Raw genomic sequence first — 20,228 nt, 5'->3', positions numbered from 1 at the left:
TGTCGTGATTTCATTGTCATTTTTTCTAGGTATTTTTTGATTTCCTCTTTGATTCCTTCAGTGATCTCTTGGTTATTTAGTGGTGTATTGTTTAGCCTCCATGTGTTTGTATTTTTTACAGCTTTTCTCCTGTAATAGATATCTAGTCTCATAGTGTTGTGGTCGGAAAAGATACTTGATATGATTTCAATTTTCTTAAATTTACCAAGGCTTGATTTGTGACCCAAGATATGATCTATACTGGAGAATGTTCCATGAGCACTTGAGAAGAAAGTGTATTCTGTTGTTTTTGGATGGAATGTCCTATAAATATCAATTAAGTCCATCTTGTTTAATGAGTCATTTAAAGCTTGTTTCCTTATCTATTTTCATTTTGGATGATCTGTCCATTGGTGCAAGCAGGGTGTTAAAGTCCTCTACTATGATTGTGTTACTGTCGATTTCCCCTTTTATGGCTGTTAGCATTTGCCTTATGTATTGAAGTGCTCCTATGTTGGGTGCATAAATATTTATAATTGTTATATCTTCTTCTTGGATTGATCCCTTGATCACTATGTAGTGTCCTTTGCCTCTTGTAATAGTCTTTATTTTAAAGTCTATTTTGTCTGATATGAAAATGGGTACTCCAGCTTTCGATTTCCATTTGCAATGGAATATCTTTTTCCATCCCCTCACTTTCAGTCTGTATGTGTCCCTAGGTCTGAAGTGGGTCTCTTGTAGACAGCATATATATGGGTCTTGTTTTTGTATCCATTCAGCCAGTCTATGTCTTTTGGTGGGAGCATTTAATCCATTTCCATTTAAGGTAATTATCGATATGTATGTTCCTATTACCATTTTCTTAATTGTTTTGGGTTTGTTATTGTAGGTCTTTTCCTTCTCTTGTGTTTCCCGCCTAGAGAAGTTCCTTTAGCATTTGCTGTAAAGCTGGTTTGGTGGTGCTGAATTATCTTAACTTTTGCTTGTCTGTAAAGGTTTTAATTTCTCTGTCGAATCTGAATGAGATCCTTGCTGGGTAATCTTGGTTGTAGGTTTTTCCCTTTCATCACTTTAAATATGTCCTGCCACTCTCTTCTGGCTTGCAGAGTTTCTGCTGAAAGGTCAGCTGTTAACCTTATGGGCATTCCCTTGTATGTAATTTGTTGCTTTTTCCTTGCTGCTTTTAATATTTTTTCTTTGTATTTAGTTTTTGGTAGATTGAGTAATATGTTTCTTGGCATGTTTCTCCTTGGATTTATCCTGTATGGGACTCTCTGCCCTTCCTGGACTTGATTGAGTATTTCCTTTCTCATGTTAGGGAAGTTTTCAACTATAATCTCTTCAAATATTTTCTCAGACTCTTTCTTTTTCTGTTCTTCTTCCAGGACCCCTATAAGTCAAATGTTAGTGCATTTAATGTTGTCCCAGAGGTCTCTGAGACTGTCCTCAATTCTTTTCATTCGTTTTTCTTTATTCTGCTCTGTGGTAGTTATTTCCCCTATTTTATCTTCCAGGTCACTTATCCCGTATTCTGCTCTTGATTCCTTCTTGAGAATTTTTAATTTTATTTATTGTGTTGTTCATCATCGTTTGTTTTCTCTTTTGTTCTTCTAGGTCCTTGTTAAACATTTCTTGTATTTTCTCCATTCTATTTCCAAGGTTTTGGCTCATCTTTAAGTATCATTACTCTGAATTCTTTTTCAGGTAGACTGCCTATTTCCTCTTCATTTGTTTGGTCTGGTGGGTTTTTACCTTGCTCCTTCATCTGCTGCATATTTCTCTGTCTTCTCATTTTGCTTAACTTACTGTATTTCGGGTCTCCTTTTTGCAGGCTGCAGATTTGTAGTTCCTGTTGTTTTTAGTGTCTGCCCCCAGTGGGTGAGGTTGGTTCAGTGGCTTGTGTAAGCTTCCTGTTGGTGGGGACTGGTGCCTGTGTTCTGGTGGGTGGGGCTGGATCTTGTCTTTCTGGTGGGCAGGGCCGTATCCGGTGGTGTGTTTTGGGGTGTTGTGAACTCAGTATGATTTTAAGCAGCCTTTCTGCTAATGGATGGGGTTGTGTTCCTGTCTTGCTACTTGTTTGGCATGGGGTGTCCAGCACTGGAGTCCGCTGACAGTTGGGTGGAGCTGGGTCTTAGCATTGAGACAGAGATCTCTGGGAGAACTGTCGCCTATTGATATTACATGGGGCTGGGAGGTCTCTGGTGGTCCAATGTCCTGAACTCCCTTCTCCCACCTCAGAGGCTCAGGCCTGACACCACGCCAGAGCACCAAGACCCTGTCAGCCACACGGCATGTGAGGACACAGCAAGAAGACAGCTGTCTACAATCCAGGAAGAGAGCACTCACTAAGAACCAAATTGGCCAGCACCTTGATTTTGGACTTTCAGCCTCCAGAACTCCAAACACTGGAACTCCACACTCCAGAGGCTCTCCTCTGGATGTGCTGTCTCTCCCTTTCTGGGCATGTCCTCTACATGCTCATTCTTGTTCCCAATAGATCCCATTCTCTCCTGCATCATTAACTTTCCCTCTCTACTGTAACATTCCATTAACAAAAACTATGTATCAGTCCTCATTTTAAACAAATAAGATGCCCTTCCTTTCTTTAACCCTGTGCCTCCTCCAATTATCACCCTATTTCTTGTTCCTCCTTTGAAGTAAACTCCTCAAAAGAGTTGTCTGCATTTGCCACCTCCATTTGCTCTGTTTCCATTTTCTCTTGAGCCATCTTCCAACCATCACTCCACTGAAAGTGGTTTTATCAAGGTCACTGGTGAATCTCATGGTGTCAAACCAATGTCAATTCTCAGGCTCACCTTTATCAACCTACTAGTAGTATTTGATATGACTGATCACCCACTCCTCCTTGAAAGTCTTTCTGCACTTGGCCTTGGCATACCACTCTTGATTCCTCCCCTATTCACTAGCCATCCCTTTCTGTCTCTTTTGTAGGATTCTCCTTATTTTCTCAAGGACTAAATTTTGGTGCCCGTGGCATTTAATCTTCAAACTTCTTTTCTTCTCTAAATTTACTTCCTAGATGATCTTCTCAATGCCAGGGGTTTTAAATGACCTGCAAATTTATATATCTAACCAGACTTCCCCTCAATTCCAGACTCATATTCAACTACATGCCTATTATCTCCACTTATGCACCTCAAACTTACTCAAAAATTGAACTTTTTTTTCTTCTTGCCCCAAATCTACTCTTCCAATAATCTTCTCATTTCAGCAAATAACAACTCCATTTTTCCAACTGTTCAGGCAAAAATCTTAAAGTCATCCTTGACTCCTCTCTTAATTCCACATCTAATCCATTAGCAAATTCTACTGGATTAACGTTTATCATATATTCCAAAACCAACCATTGCTCATCACTTTCAGTACTATCACCTTTGTCTGTGCCACCAATATCTTGCCACTGGTCTATTACAACAACCTCCTAACTAGTCATCTTGACTCCATATGATGTTGAAGGCTGATTAAAAAAAAAAAATCATACTATGGTACTTCCCTCATCAAATGGCTTTTCATACCACTTTGCAAAAAATCAAGGTCCTTACTACGTCTAATAAGATGATCTAAAATGATGTGGCCCCTTATAATCCTTCTCACTTCATCTACTACTTTCCCCTGTGTTTATTCCACTCCAGACACGTTGGCTCCTTGCTGGTGCTTGAACCTGCCAACCAATCTTCATCTCAAGCTGTGTGGGTCCCCAAGACAAGTCCCAGGTATGATGACGTGTTAGGAGGACTCACAGGACTCAGTAGTGATATTCACCACTATGATTTATTACAGTGAAAGGACATGAAGGTAAATCAGCTAAGGGAAAAAGTTCATGGGGTGAATAAGTACAAGCTTCCAGGAGTCCTCTGCAGTGGAGTAAGACAGTATGCACTTAATTCTCCCAGGAACAAGTTGTGACAACATGTATAAAACGTTGTCTATCAGGGAAATTCATCAGAGACTCAGTACCTGGGATTTTTATTGGCGGCTAGTCATGGAAGTGTCCTCTGCCTAGCAAGTACCAAAACTCCAGACTCCCAGAAGGAAAACAGATGTTTAGCATAAACCACATTGTCTGTACAAACAGTGTGGGCACAGTGAGTCATTCTTATCAGGGAATGGTGGAAACTCTCCCCAAATCCAAGTTGCCAGATACCAGCCAAGAGCCAGCCTTACAATTATGCCTTTCTAAGGATAGCAGTCTCAGGCCTACTACGTTAACTCATTTCTGCACACAAGCCCTATGCACTGGTTATTTCCTTTGCCTGGAACATTTTTCCCCCAGAAGTCCACATGCATTGTTCCCTCACATCCTCCAGATGGTATTCAAATATCACCTTATCAGTGGTCGTCCCCAACCATCTTATATAAAACAGCATTTCCTTTGTCATTCTCATTTCCCTTACCATGCTTTATTTTCATGTTAGCACTAATCACCAAACAAAATATCTATTTATTTATTCATTTGTATTGTGTCTGTGCCTATCTCTGACCCTTGAAATAGAAGCTCCATGGTACAAGCGACATAGGCCGCCTTATTTCCTGATGTATTGCCAGCACCTAGGACAATGTTAGGTACATGGTTGGTACTTGTACGATTTGCTAAATGACTGAATTCTCACAAGGCAACCCACATCAGAATTAGGCTTGCAGATCATGAAGATCAAATAGAACATGTCTGTCAAACACATTTCCCTAGTGACACTTACTACTTCTTGTACACAATAATGGTAAATTACCCAGTGTCCTATTTTTCTCTGTTATGTGGGATATTTGCCAGATTCCCAATTCTGAAATAAGTAGTTCCCATGCTGACAGGGATAAGGTATGCTGTGGAGACAATATACTCAGAAGACAATGAATTCTGGGTTTGGAAGGTGGGTGGGGGTCAGAGGAAGAAAGAGCTCTGTAGCAAGAGATCCTGAAATAACTGTTCTGTATAAGAAAATAATTGCAAGTCATAAAATTTTCTTTATTGGCAGGTCCAGTATGGGCTTTAAAAATCACAACACATAGCAGTAGCTCTAATTGGAATACATTTAATATAGCTAATTGAACTCTTGATTTCCTCATTTATTAACAGTACTACCATTCTCCCTGCCAGTCAGGCTTGAACCTGGAACACATTTCTGCCTCCTTCTTTACCTGCTTTACCCTGTTGCTAAGTCCTTTAAGTACTTCCCTACACTCAGGGTTTTTTCACACCCATCATTTCCCTTCTACTCTCACTACCACTCCTAATTTTAAACTTTTACCATTTCATGCTTGTACTTCATTAGCAATTTCCTGATTTTAGGTCTCTCTCCACTTAAATCTACTTTATAAACTGAAACAAATTAATTTTCCTAAATAGTCACTTGATCAAGCCATTCCTCTATTGAAAAATCTTTAAAAGCTTCCCACTGATTACAGAAAAAGTCCAGATTCCTGATGGCATTCAGGACCTTCTACAACTGAGCCCCAACCTACCTTTCTCATCTTTCCCCTAGTTTACATGTGGCTTCCACTGCAAACATTTGCTACCTAAACAAAATTCCCTGCCCATTAGTATTCCTGACTTTTTCTTTGCAGACCTCATCATCCCACTCTTGCCCTATTCTATTGTTCCCATTCCTCTTTACCTATATTCTTCCTATTATTTAATTCATCTCAATTTCCATTTTCCTCCAGAAAATTTCTCTCCATAATCACAGGCAAAAATACTCTGTACCATTCAATTAGCACGTACTATCTCTTACTGCTTCACAAGTACTTACCACCTAAACTTTGAGTTTCTTGATGACATGAACTCATATGTTCTGTATATCTTCCTCTCTGTGCAGGACAAGAATTCAATTTATTGATCTTAATCTGATAGCCAGACTAAGGAGGTCAACAAGCTGTAACATTCAGCCCTCCTTCCCTACACAAATGTGAGTGGCACTGATATCCCTATCCTGTTCTCTTACGATGATCCTAATCAGGTTTCTATGTTTCTGTTTTTGCTTCACCCCCAACCTGAAGTCTATGTTTCTAATTCTAAAACAAAATCTTCAATTCTTAAAAATCTCCTTTTGCTTACTTGTTTTGGCAATTCTGACTTTGGAACACACCTCAATCCTGAATAACACAGCCAAGGGCTTAGAACCTTCCCTGAACATATTCTACCTACAAATCTGGACAGTGATCCAACTTCAAAAAATACATTACTATAAGATCTGGTTAACTACCCAGAATACTAGTTAGAGAACTTAAAATAAGAGACAGAGAAAGAAAGAAAAACCCATATATAGTTAAGACCAAGATTTAAATAGAAGCAAACAGCTTAAAGTTTAACAGGATACCTGAAAATAACACCTATTTAATCTTTAAAATAATCTAAATCAAGCAGCTTGCTCACATATGAAATTAATTTGTAACCTACTCCAGGTACTTTTTGTGTATAGCAATACCTTAAAATAGGAAAGAGAATCAAACATTTCTTCAATCTGTTCTGAAGACTGAACAGATAATGATGATATTGGATGAGATGAATTCAAGGAATCTTTCTTCAGGGTTTTAAATCGAGCATCTAAGAAATCTTCATACTAGCAAAAAATGAAACAGATTAAGAAACCATGAACAGTATTAAAGACAGAGGCAAGTATAGTAATTATTTATATGAATTAGACTAATTACTGTTTAAGGTCATTATAAAAAATTAACTAGCTTCACTAAACTTCAGAAGTAAGCTTTTGAAAATGTAGGAAGAATGTGACATTTATGCATATTCCTTAAATTTGAAAGCAGAATTATAACCTCCTGGCCCCATGGAAAACAGTGTTTCCTAAACAACAGTATAAGCTGAGAATTTATTACTAAGCAACCAAATGCTAAATCCAGATATTCAAAATGAATATTTAAAAATGGCTAGTGTATATTTGTAAAATAAAATCTGAAATAAAAAAAATAGGAACTGTTCCTTAAGCTGATTTCTCATACATAATCCAGCTTTTCTGTTAAGATAATATACATTTCCCTTAACTAAGGTTCATTCGAAGTAAAATATAACTCTTAAACAGCAAGAAGTCTGAGAGCTCAGTAAATGAGCTCCTCTAGAACGTATATTAGAAGTTTTTTTAACATTCTGGGCACCACCAAGTGGTGAAACTGTATATCTCTTTGCTTAATTAAGTAGCATACACAGATTTAGAATACCTTGCTTATTAATATTCTAGCTTAAAATGAGTTCATTTTGCCACCTGAAATTTTTGAACAGGCCCTACATAAAAATTTCAAATTGAAAGGTCCAACAGTACTCTCTTTATTTTTTTTTGACTTTTATTGGAGTATAGTTGATTTACAATGCTGTATTAGTTTCAGGTGTATAGTAAAGTGAATCAGTTACACATATACATATATCCACTCTTTTTTTTTTTTAATTCTTTTCCCATATAAGCCATTACAGAGAGTATTCCTTTTTTGAAGTAATCTTGGATCATATATTCAGGAAGTTTAATAGAAAGTCACAGAACTTTAGAGTTGAAAGGGATCTTTATACTTTTCCACCTACTGCTTGAATTATTTGGCAATATCTGTCATATAAGACCTAGTGTGTCCAAATATCTCTAATGACAAGAAACATCTCCAGAGAGTCTAAGAACATAGTAACAATATTTTCATGCTTCCTGTAACAGAATGGTGTTCCATGTCTTTGAAAAGGGCACAAAATATGGTTTGTACCTAAAAAGAGCAAATTATTTGTCTGTATCAACTTATGTATCACTGTTGTAAGAATGATCACAGTGATAACAGAGAGACAGCATTGCTACAAAATGTCTTAATTATTTTCTCTTTATACATAGGATAAAAAGTTTTGTTTTGCAAAAAAAGGCTTTTCAACTCTATCTAAATTCCTTCAAGCAGAAGGGCCACATCTATTAAAATAAAATGTAGCAAAGCAATTTAAAATGTTCATCTTAATGACAAAGTGTAAAATAATTTCACAAAATTTCAGCTTTCTGAAATACATCAGTAAATAAAAACACAATTTTCACTGTCAAATCTCAAGAGGTATAGAGATCAATAACAAGGGTCAATTTTATCGTATCTTTCTAGAAACATTTTCATTACTCCAAATGAATGGAAAATACATGTTGGATATGATTTGGCTATTTTTCCCCCTGGCATTCATAGTAGGCCTAACAAATAGTGTACTTACACTGGAGAGCTCTCCGAATATTTTTTCCAAAGAGAAATACTCCATGAAAGTAGCAAAACCTTCATTTAGCCATACCTCGTTCCACCACTGCATTGTTACCAGATTACCAAACCACTGTGGGAAAAAACAAACTACTAACCAATTTTACACTCTCAAGAATTTCCTAATAATTGAATTGTCAAATTAATCACCTATAACCAGATTACAATTACTGAAAAATATACTTATTATAGTTAACACAAACTATATTCAAATTAAAGACTTGCAAATAAATTATATTTGTAATATAAATTTACTTTAAAAGTAAAATTGCATAAATTGTATAAATTCACCTTAAAAGTAAAATAAAAAATTTAACATTTTACCTTAAATGAAACAGGCAAGAAAGACAATTAGCATATTTATCAATTTAACACACGTTATATACTAGGTAAACAAAAACGAGTCACCTCATGAAAAGTAAGATTTCCTAGATAATGAAATTCTACTTTCTAATGTCAAGTTAGTAATATTATTTTCCATTGTATTTACAATCATCATGACAACTAAAAAATAAATTTCTATATGAGGGATGTTCCTATAGTCAGAGAGCCTGGACTGCAGGTTTCTCCTCAGTCACCCAAGTTGAGGGCAGTATTTACATGATTCAAAACAGAATTCAAATAACATTCTGTAAGAAATTTGGCATTCATACAAATAAATGAAATCAGAAAGAACTTTAAATGGCTTTTTCCATGAGGTGGTAAGAAGAAGGAAAAAAACGATACGAGACTCCCTTAAAAAATGCATCTCAAAATCCCTGAAATAAAGAGTGGTAAATAAAGAGTGAAATAAAGGGTGTGCAATTTAGTCAGTGTGGCCAAGGGCTTGTCTCGAACCATCAGCAAAATGACAGGGTTACTAGGTACTGAAACAAAACACCTTTGAGAATTACAAAAGCATATTTTTCAGATATTATCTTAAAACCTATTTCAGAGGAAGATGACTTGTAAGTCCTAAAGAAGAAGTAAATGAGGAACACTCCCCCAGGGGTGATGGCCGGACCCAGAAATAACAGACCTACAGCAGATCCCCCCCAAAACAACTTGTCTACATGCCTAAAACTGTAACAGTAAATAAGCATAGGCTTCCTATGCCAGCATGTCATGAAGCCCTCACGAGGGATGTAGGGCGGGCTACAGACTGTGTCTGAGGTAGGCTGTCAACTGCCAGAGCATGTCCCACTCTTCCTCCACATCCTCCCACCATCACAACACCCCCATACCATACCCTACCCTGACAAACACCTCATCGAGGGCACAAGAGAGACAAGGTGTTGGGGAAGAAAGAGGGAGGTTCATGTACTCATATAATTTTCTTTCTTTTTCTCTATGTCATACAGAGTACCTTCCCTCTCCTGAATTAACTAAGAACCCAGTTTTAGCAGGAGACAAAACAATAAATCTAGTCCTGACAACTACAGTTCAAGAGTTGTAAGAAGAAGAGTACAACTCAGGGAAAAGGTTTCTTCCCCACCAAGTTATGAAAAGTAAGAGAGATAATGGATGTGAAAATGCTTTATAAACTGTAAAACCCTATACAAAACATTAAATAGCATTTTTATCCGAAAATTAAGTTTGTTTAAAAAGCATCATATTATTATGAAAGAAGGCAATACTATAATAAAAAGCTGAATTATTATTAGCATCTAAATGTATTCTAAAACTCTAGGATATGAAACAGACCACAGGTGTGAGATATAACAGCCTTGGTTGCTGATACCTGATGGGCCAGCTCATGAGCGATGATTTTAGTAACCAGTTTTTTATCCATCACTGAAGAAGTATTATTATCATACAGAAGTGTCCCTTCTTGGAAGGTGAGCAAACCCCAATTTTCCATTGCTCCTGCTTCAAAGTCAGGAATAGCCACCAAATCTGGACATAACAAGAAAGAAGTGATCAACTTTATCCCATCTAAGGCACTCCCTAATTAAATCAAAATATTTTACCCACTGGTCTATCACTGAATCAGAAGGCAGTGAATTCATTTATACTCCTAAGGAAAGGAACCTTCCTAGCCCTGTATGCTCCTCACCTACCTGTCAGCTGAGGAAGACCTGATCAACCCCCTGTAGAGTCACTGTTGCTCTGTCCCTGAGCAAGAGAAGATACCTAATTCCTTCACACTGAAGAAGTTCCCAGAGCAAGGAGGACAAAATGCAGGGCCAACGTTCTTCTAGCTAAAACCAGCTCCATGTTGAACAGCACTGAAATGCTCTTGCTTTCCTGAGCTCTCATTACTCCTATTATTTGAATTAGGAATTTCTTAGGAAATTAGAATTAGTCAAACTCCAGACTAAGCCCTAAGCAAATCCCCACTTACACAGCACCTTTGAAATAGTCCCATAAACTTCTAAGTGTTTTAAGCTCCACTTTCAGATACATCCATGGAATCTAAATAATCTTAACAAATACAAACAATTTTGAAGGCAAACAATTAACAGTGTTTCTTGGTTTTCCTTTAAAATAACTTTGGCAAAAGTTCTTCCGAAAAAAACATTTGCAACATAAATCAGTTATAATGATAATGAAAATCAGAGGCACTGTTTGATTCTTACCCAGTTTCTTTAGTGGGTATTGAATTTCAAAGTAGTTTTGATAAAACTCAAGAAGCTTCACAGTTGTTTCCAAGGCATGGTGAGCTTGACCAATCTTTTCTGGGACAGCATATATAGAAACCTAAAAGGTAACAGGTATGATGTAAAGACAGGTACAATTAAAATGGCATGATATTCAGGTGAACACTGTCAAGATTAGCATACCTGAGAACTACATAGAGGTATACGAGATTTTTCAGGACAGCAACTCTCACTTATAGTTCTTTTAACCCCTATAGGATTTAGCAAGTCATTTCCATACATACAACAATGTTAAAAAAAAAGCAATCAGTAAGTTTTAAGTTAACATGATATCCAAAATAAACTATTTTATATCACATAGCAATTTATAAGCATCTGCCTGTTTAATTTTATGATACTCTTCTCTTCCTCTCCATTACCTACAACGGCCCTTCCTTGTCTATGAGCTATCAAACTGTGAATTATTTGAAGGCCAAAACTAAGTTTTCATCCTTTTAGCACCTATCACAGTGCCTGGCATCGAGCAGGCATTCAATACAGAGAAGTCACAGCTTACAAGGGAGTTAGTTCTAACATAAACACCTAAGACAGAAATGTTGAAATTACCCTGGGAAAACCTATTAGAGACCAACACATTCTCTCTCAGTAAGTATGGCACAGCCAGTTTTTCTTGGAAGCCTTGGAACGGCTTCTTTTTTTTTTTTTTTTTGCTGTTGTTGGCTTGTTTTTAAGGACCATGTTGTATCAAAAATAACCATACCCAGCAGAGTGAAACACTCAGTGAGTGGCACACGGTAACTAAAACCAAGTAAGCGGATACTGGGATTCATGCCCACACAGCCCACTCACTTCAGGGCGCATGCTCCAGGGAAGATGCAGTTGCCCACATTACTTAAATTGTTATTCTTTCTCTCTTCTTCTGATTAAGTGCATAAGTTAAACACATATGATGTAACTAACTATAAATGTCTTATCAGTAAGTATCAAAGGCAAAATTTAAGCAATTACATTAAAAGCAACAGGTTTTAAAAAGCAATATTTATTGTTTTTCAATTGACTGAAAGAAAAAATCCCTCTGTACTCAACTTGGGAAAGTGGGCTATGGACAAGACACTGCAGAAGATAAAAACCTCAAAATAAAGATCCCAGCAGGTGGGAAATAGAGACCTACTGAATAATTCATCATTTGAAAAAATACATTGGTGAACTCTAACCCCAAATTATTTTTGGTCTTTCATTAAAACACTGAAAAACAGGCAACAATTTCTCAGAGGTCAAAATTTCAGCTTTAATTGTCTTTATGTGGGGCCTTAGTCTATAGAACATATGCATTGATCAAAAAAACATGGAGGTAACATGGCATTACAAATTAAATATAAAGAAAAAATTTTAAGTAAACGAACAACAAAATTAAATGCACAAGCTCTGTAGTTAGACTGCCAGGTTCAAATCTCTGCTAGTTGTGTGAAATTAGTTAACCTCAATCTCCTTATCTATAAAATGGTGATAAAAGTAGCTCCTATCCTCACAGGGTTGCTGTCAGGATTAAATGAATACGTATAGAACTTAGAATAGTGCCTGACACAAAAAAAGTGTTCAATAAATAGTAGTTATTATCATTACTACAAATAGAATCCCATCAGAAATGGGGTAAAATATGTATGAGCAGAGATTTGTGGCAACGGTGACAGGAAGAATGAAGTGTTAGGAGTTCAGTTAGCCCATTTAAAATACGTTACTTTCTAAAGTAACTATGGAAGGAATTTAATATCACATCATGTGGCCAAGTGTACTTCACCAGCCCAGCACTCGAACATCTGCAGCCCTTGGTACAGGACTGTGACCACAGCTTATTGAATTCAGTCACCACCTGCCAAAGGACCAAGCACACTTCCTGCATCAATCCCCCTGTGAAAGTGTTAGCACACAAGCACACACAACGAAGTCTGACATATTCTTTTTTTTTTTTTTTCGGTACGCGGGCCCCTCACTGCCGTGGCCTCTCCCATCGCGGCGCACAGGCTCCGGATGCGCAGGCCCAGCGGCCATGGCTCACGGGCCCAGCCACTCTGCGGCATGTGGGATCCTCCCGGACCGGGGAACGAACCCCGTCCCCTGCATCAACAGGCGGACTCTCAACCGCCGCGCCACCAGAGAAGCCCTGATATATTCTTAAATCTAACTACCATTATAAATGACTGTACCAAGATCACTTGGAATTTGAGACCAGTCTTTATTATTTCTGCCTGTTCTTTCCACACATACATATTTTATGTTCCAGTCAATGTAACCATCTAGAAGATGCTGTCCTAATAGAAACACCACCCATATACTCCAGGTTCCTCCTCAAAACATCCTTCTCCCAAACACACCATTTGGCCACTCCCATCACTATATGCGAAAGCATCTTTCATTAGATGAAAACTTAAGGGAGAAAAAAGAAGTTCACATGGAACTGAAATCTGACCAAAGGATCCACCGAGTCCCATTTCTGGAATACAATGACTAGGAAGAAAGGTAGTTTGGCATTTTCTCTTTCCTTCTACTTCTCTTCCTTTAAAAAATGTGCTGTGAATTCTCACTAGAGATGAATTGTCAGGTCATTACAATTATTATCATGCTTGTTTTAAGAGCAACAGAAGCAGTAAGAAATAAACAAAGAAAGCAATCTAGTTCAACAAAGAAGTTTTGACCAGCACCCTGCACTTGGTAAGAGCACTCTAAACACTGTTAAATGCAAGTCAACTGGTGCTCAGGCCTTAAGGCTTACCACTTAAAACTTTTCCTACAACATCTCTTGCTAAGACCTGAGAGATTTATAAAAGACACAAAAAAGTCCCCTAGTCAGCTCTCAGAGAGAAGAGTTAAGACTGAGGAATAGCAGATTCGTTAGGTTTAACTTGCTCTGCTCCTTAATTTAATAAGAAGCAAAAACTAGATAAAAGCAAAACCAGAACCAAACCTCATCCCCCCAAAAGAACAACAAGACAGCCTGCAAGATTTATGAAGATAGAAAATATTGGAATCTTCCAAGACTAAGTTTCCTGAAAAACACCAGCTTTCCTAAACAGACAGCTGAACATACAAAAAGCATAAATTCCTTAAAAAAAACCCCAAAAAACAAAAAAACCTCACCAGAATGAAGTCTATCCAGAATAACTGATTACATGGGACTTGAGACTTTAGTAGAATGATATAAATTACATATAATGTCCCTAGTTGGTGGAAGGATACTTGAGGAAATGTTGTTTGTGGAGCTAAGTCATGTTCCTGACTAAATAAGAATAAATTAAAATTATAACTTCACATGGATAATAGTGTTGAAGGTTCTGTTTGGATGTTAAACAGACATGATGTCCACATCTGACTAACCACCAATGGATTCTGATTCTACAAATTAGACCTGTTATGGTAAAAATGAAATCAGGCAATGGCAACAACAAAATAAAAACCTCAAGACAAACTAATGAAGTGTATTTCAAAACTAGCCTAGAATTTTCTAGGTAATTCTGGCATCCCTGAAGGCAGAGAGAGGTTTAAGGAACACTGAATAATGGACAGAAATGATAAAACAAATGTTCTCTCTTTCTTTAGGTCTTTGACAACATAGTAATCTTTATCACTGAACAGGCCACGTGTAATAATCCACAGTCAACTTTGACATTTTCAGTTGTTTACTATGACTGACATTAATAAGTAAAGCCCTACTGCCTTATTCCTGAATCTTGTGAAATAGGCCTAATGTCAAATATGACAAAATAGAACATATCCTAGAGATTACAACATTTTAGTGGAACAAAAATCCTTTATTAGACTCTAAGTCTGAATTTCTGATCACCATACCTACAGAAATTACATCATTTGTTGTAAGAAGCAGTATATTGTGGTAGACAGTGAATTCTGACTATCATTCACTGGCTATGCAATCTAGGTCAATTACTTAACCTCTCTGGTACACTGTTTCTTCATCAGCAATATGAGGCTAATGCCTTCCCCTCATTTGGTTTATAAAATAGAAAGATGTTTATAAATGAGAGCTCAAGACAACTGCCTGCACAGAGTATAACTCCACACATGCTAGAGTCTTCCCCATTTCCTAATAAAAAGAGAAAGTTAATAAAACAGTTGTTTATTTGTAATTTTTTCAAAATACATTTACTACTGGGTAGCATTAAAAATGATAAAGGTTATTTATATTTATATTTATATATACAAGGGAGTTTACATACATACAAGGGAGTTTCTCTGCGTGTGTATTACTATCTGCCAGGTACCAAAGATTTTACAGGAATTTAAAAAACTTAATCCTTGAGAGAGCAGGGTAATATAGACAATATAGTATTAGAGTTGTGGAAGGTGAGGTTTAGAGAATTACAGAGCAGTCTGCCCAAGGGCACATAGGTAGAAAGCTGTATAGGAGAGATCTGAACCGAGGTAGATGCCAGAGTCCATGTTTAACCATGTTGCTTCCTAATACATGTAAATAAAAAGCAAAAAAATTCACTTGAAACTCCTCTCTCTCTTTCAGTCTCTCTCTCTTTCCAGTTGACCCTTGAACAATGACGGGGTTAGGGGCAACAACCCTCGGAGCAGTTGAAAATCTGAGTATAACTTATAGTCAGTCTTCTGCATCTAAGGATTCAAACTACGGATCATGTAGTACTGCAGTATTTACTATTGAAAAAAATCTGCAATAAGTGGACTTGTGCAGTTCAAACTCGTGTTCTTCAAGGATCAACTGTTGTGGACAAAATATATATATATATATGTATATGTTTTATATATATGTTATACATATATGTTATATATATGTTATATATATGATATATATATATATATATATATATATATATAATATAATATATGAGGTATATATCTGAGCAGTGAATAATTCAGCCTGACTAGATGAAAGAATTCCATTGGAGCAATTGGAAATATAACCGAATTTATGAGGGCCTTGGATATCACAGAATGATGAGTTTGAATGTAATCCTACAGACAGTAAGAAGCCAGCATAGCTGCTGAAAGAAAGAATGAGAGAGGGATGGAGGGGGAGAGAAAGAGAGAGAGGGAAAATAAAAAGCCTAGACTACATACATTTTGAGATACAATAAAAAGTGCTAGGGATTTTATATCAAAGAGTGTGATAAGAACTACAACAGAGATGTAACTAAAGTGCTATGAAATATCAGAGGGAATGATTAATCCCAGCTGGGGAAAGAATGAAAAGCTTCAAGGAGAGGGTGGTACTCAGCTGGCTCTTGAAGAAGCAACCTGATTTAAGATTGAACCTTTTAGGTTTTATAAAGGCTGCAACATCTGCATCAAGGGCTAAATTTGGGGTGCAAAACTTGAAGAGAGATTAATTGATTTTTTTTCAGGATTAAACCAGTCTTAATATCCTTTCGAAAGGATTCCAAAAAACTCTTTGGTTTAGACTTGCCAAAAACTCTTTTAAACCCAAAGGTGAGCACTTACTTAATGTAGTCCACATTACCCTTGAACACGAACAGGTCTCCATCCTTTGAGCATAAGGTCATATGGCAGTGTTATTGCTGATGAAGAGCCAGATAATCCTTACCTCACCCCTCCTCTCTTAGAGTTAATGGAGTAGACATGATAATCTTTTCTAACAGAAGGAGTATGCCCCTCTTAATTAGCAAATAATAAGATCCAAATACACTGTGATTAAAATAAAGTTCTTTGGTCTGGAAAGGAAGCCCAAATCCAAGTGAATGTGTTCAAAGGGTAGAAAACATACCCTGGTGGGGATCAAAAATATGAAAAAAAATTAAAGAATTCCATCATATTTCTATCAAGAAAAATAATCACTTTTAGCTTTAAAAGACCCTTTTCTCCTATGTTGTTAGTATGTGAAGATATTAGCTTTTTAAGGTCTTTACAGTGAAATTAAGGCATAAAATCCAATCAAACAATCATTTACAGACAGATTCAAATGACGAAGAAAAGCAGAGGAGCCTAATTAGAACAAAGGGTCAATCTTGACAAATTACAGACATACCAGACATTTAAACAATCTTCTCTCTTTAAGATGAAGAAAATTCAATCAGGACTTGCTTTTTCAAAAGGTGCATTCAAATGACTTTTACAACTTGGAGTTTTTCTTCTAATTAAATTTTTATGCTATCTTTTAAGCCTGCACAATCTTCTAGATTTGCTGCTGTCCAATAAAATGTTCTGCATTGATGGAAATATTCAATATCTTTGATGTCCAATAAGGTAGCCACTAGCCACAAGAATGCTAGAAATGTGGCTACTGAGACTAAGGAAGTGAATTTTAAATTTAATTAATTTTTGCAGCTTTAGTGATATAATTAACATATAATATTATGTAAGTTTAAGGTATACAACATGTTCATTAGATACACTTATATATTGTGAAATGATTACCACAGTAGCACGAGTTAACACTTGCATCACTTCACATAACTACCATTTCTTTTGCATGGTGAGAACATTTAAGCAACTCTCTTTGCAACTTTCAAATATATAATACAGTGTTAACTATAATCACCATGCTGTACATTAGCTCCCCAGAACTTATTTATACCTGGAAGTTTGGACCCTTTGACCAACATCTCTCCATCTCCCCCACCCCTCAGGCCCTGGCAACCATGAGTCCATGAGTTCAGTTTTAGATTCCACACCTAAGTGAGGTCACATAGTCTTTGTCTTTGTCTGTCTGACTTATTTCACTTAGCATAATGCCCTCAAGGTCCATATATGTTGTCCCAAATGGCAAGATTTCCTTCTTTCTTTCTCATGGCTGAATAACATTCCATTGTGTGTGTGTGTGTGTGTCACTTCTTTTTCATCCTTTTTACCTTTGTTCTTCCCTGACCAGATAATATAAAATTTCCTGTCTTCTAACTCACAAATTCTTTTTCTTGCTTGATCCATTCTGCTGCTGATGGTCTGTATTGCATTTTTCATTTCATTCACTGTATTTTTCAGACCCAGAATTTCTGTTTGGTTCTTTTTTTTTTTATGATTTCTATGTCTCCGCTAAACATTTCATTTTGTTCATGTACTGTTTCTTGATTTAATTAAATTGTCTTTCTGTGTTTTCATATTATACAGCACAGTTCTAGAGGCTTTCTTATACATATATTGTCTTACTGAAATTCTCTTATAAAAGTAAAATTTAAAGGAACTTAAAAATTATTGATTTTTTAGGTATTCAAATAATAACAGTAAATAACAACTAAGTAAAAAGTAACACGGCTGGTATAAAATGTCAGAGCTGTGAACCAAAAGATTGTTTTCCTTCATAAAGCATTTACCAGATATCATGAAAGGATTCCTCTCAACCTCCTGTGAATATAGGTTTTCAAGACAATTACCACAACAACATACATACCAGGGTTCCATTTATGTCCTGACTCAGATTCTTCAACTCCCCCACAATGAAAGCAACCAGGTAAGTGCTCATCTTCACACTCTCAGAAAACTCATCCTGTACAAGTCCATCTTCCATAATGACTGATGACTTCTACAAGCAATGGGGAAAATGACAGTTCTGTAACTATGAGAATAAATGACAGTGACATATAAACTGGGAAACTGAAGATTCAAATAGGAAATAAGTAGTGAAGATGCAGGCATATTTTAATCTCTCAGCACAAGTTTCCAAACAACACGGCCCTCAGTCTCAGTCTGTTCTACCATTCTTCATCATGAGGACATACTGAGTACAGTAAAAATCCTTAAGAAGTTCCTAGTCTCAAACAATGGCTTTAAATAAATGTAAGTTAGAAACAGTAAGTAGCAGTGGCTCTGTTTCTCCCCTTTAAAACACCATCAAAACCAAAAATCCTTCCTTATGACCTAGGAGTACTCCATTCTACTGCTACAAATACATTCACACAAGAATGAGCTACAGCTGGTTAATCCCTCCAAATGATCTGAAATGGCTTCGTAAAGGACCGTGTTGATGACCACAAGAAGGCTTAGTGGGATTAACGGTGATAAGTCACTAGAAAAGTCTGCAGTAGACACAAGATGAGGGAAGGCGGGCAACCTTGCAGGATTTTCCAACCGTGAATTTAAAATATGTTTTGGGTTACTAGGCAAGTAAGCATTTGACCTCCCTTATAGAAAGATTAAGGTGAAGAGTATGGCTAGGAGTAGAGCTGCTGAAGTGATGTCCTTGTCGAAGGACAGACCATGTCCTCTCCTTGACTCAAGGGCTGACTCATAGTCTGTTAGATGTGGCTGCTCCTCCTCCCCAGTCACATGGCTTCTGAGAGGTTCCTATCGGCTGCACACAGCTCTCAGGTGTAACAAAAGGACCCACCCCTAAGTTCTGTTTAGCATAAAAACAATTCTGCCTGATTTCACCCCCACTACTTCCATGCAGAGCTCACAGCCAAGAAACATGTCCATGTTCTTGTTGTTCAACCTCCATGTTACCATCTCGATTTCTCAGTAACCAGTAAAACACCAAGGTCAATCATGATTCAACACTACCAAATATCACTGTTTAGAATAGTAAATTCACCATGTCTTTGAAAATATCACTGTGCTCTTTAGTAGTTCACAGTATTAATATTTGCAGAACTTTAGTACAATAGCACAGACTTCACATTTCCTGCCCATTCCTTCCACATACAGTCTTTCTCTTTCCTTAAGTGCTTCTCAGGCTGACTTCCCAATTGATTCCAATACATATTTTACTTTTATTTAAGCATTTTAAGAAAGAATAAGAATGTATATGATTTTAATCATTCTCAACAGTATGGCAAAGAAGAATTCAAGTATTCAATACAAAGAAAGAGACCTACTCAAAGATTTTACATTCAAGGAATAGAACAGTACCTTAGGCATATTTGATAAAGCAGTGTATTGCTCATCTCTTATGATCCTGATGATAAATGTGGCTTTAAATGCTGGTTCATCAAAACAAGGAAAAGCAGATCTTGCTGCCAAGGGTTCAAACTGAGTTGCTGCAAAGTACCTAAAACAAATGCAAATCCATCCAATAGTTATTGAGTACCTACTATTCAAGGCACCTTGCCAAGTTCTAGGGATACTAAGATAAATATCATACAAGCCCAGACATTAAAGGATTCTCAATCAACTGGGAGAGGCAGAGGTTATACAGTAGAAACTTATCAGGCTGCGAATCATGTCCTAATAGTGCGAACAAAGCAGTGGAAACAAAGGGTAGGAAACAAAGTCTGCCTAGTGGTAGAGACAGTGTAAGGAAACTGGTGACAAAATATGAAAAGGGCCTTTAAAAATGAGGAATATTTGAAAAGGTAGAGAAAGGAAGACAGTGCAGCCTAGAAAGAGTAGGAAGCACAAGGAAGGACTGAGCAGTGCATATTCAGGGACTGGGGGTGGGTGTCCAAGGTGGCTGGAGATGAAGCCACAAAGATAGGCTATAGCTGGCCACTGAGGTCTTAAAAAGGTTTCTGA

At 36.9% G+C, this 20,228-nt stretch overlaps 1 protein-coding gene across 2 annotated transcripts in view; it reads right to left on the bottom strand.

Annotated features, from left to right (window-relative positions):
- Window positions 1–20,228, bottom strand: part of LNPEP (leucyl and cystinyl aminopeptidase) — a 108,436-nt gene that overhangs the window by 36,004 nt on the left and 52,204 nt on the right. Inside the window, exons 3-8 of one of the 2 annotated variants that reach the window (XM_081231840.1) lie at window positions 19,626–19,764; window positions 18,169–18,300; window positions 10,767–10,887; window positions 9,929–10,083; window positions 8,168–8,281; window positions 6,420–6,554 (exon numbers count right to left, since the gene is read on the bottom strand). In XM_081231840.1, coding sequence (XP_081087966.1) covers window positions 6,420–6,554; window positions 8,168–8,281; window positions 9,929–10,083; window positions 10,767–10,887; window positions 18,169–18,300; window positions 19,626–19,764 — 796 coding nt within the window. The remainder of the gene's footprint in view (window positions 1–6,419; window positions 6,555–8,167; window positions 8,282–9,928; window positions 10,084–10,766; window positions 10,888–18,168; window positions 18,301–19,625; window positions 19,765–20,228) is intronic. The other variant, XM_081231839.1, reaches the window with a different exon arrangement.

Source organism: Mesoplodon bidens (assembly GCF_964165515.1).
Source record: "Mesoplodon bidens genome assembly, chromosome: 4".
NCBI lineage: Eukaryota > Metazoa > Chordata > Mammalia > Artiodactyla > Ziphiidae > Mesoplodon > Mesoplodon bidens.
The sequence above is the reverse complement of the archived record's forward strand: the minus strand, read 5'-3'. Positions and strand labels throughout refer to the sequence as shown.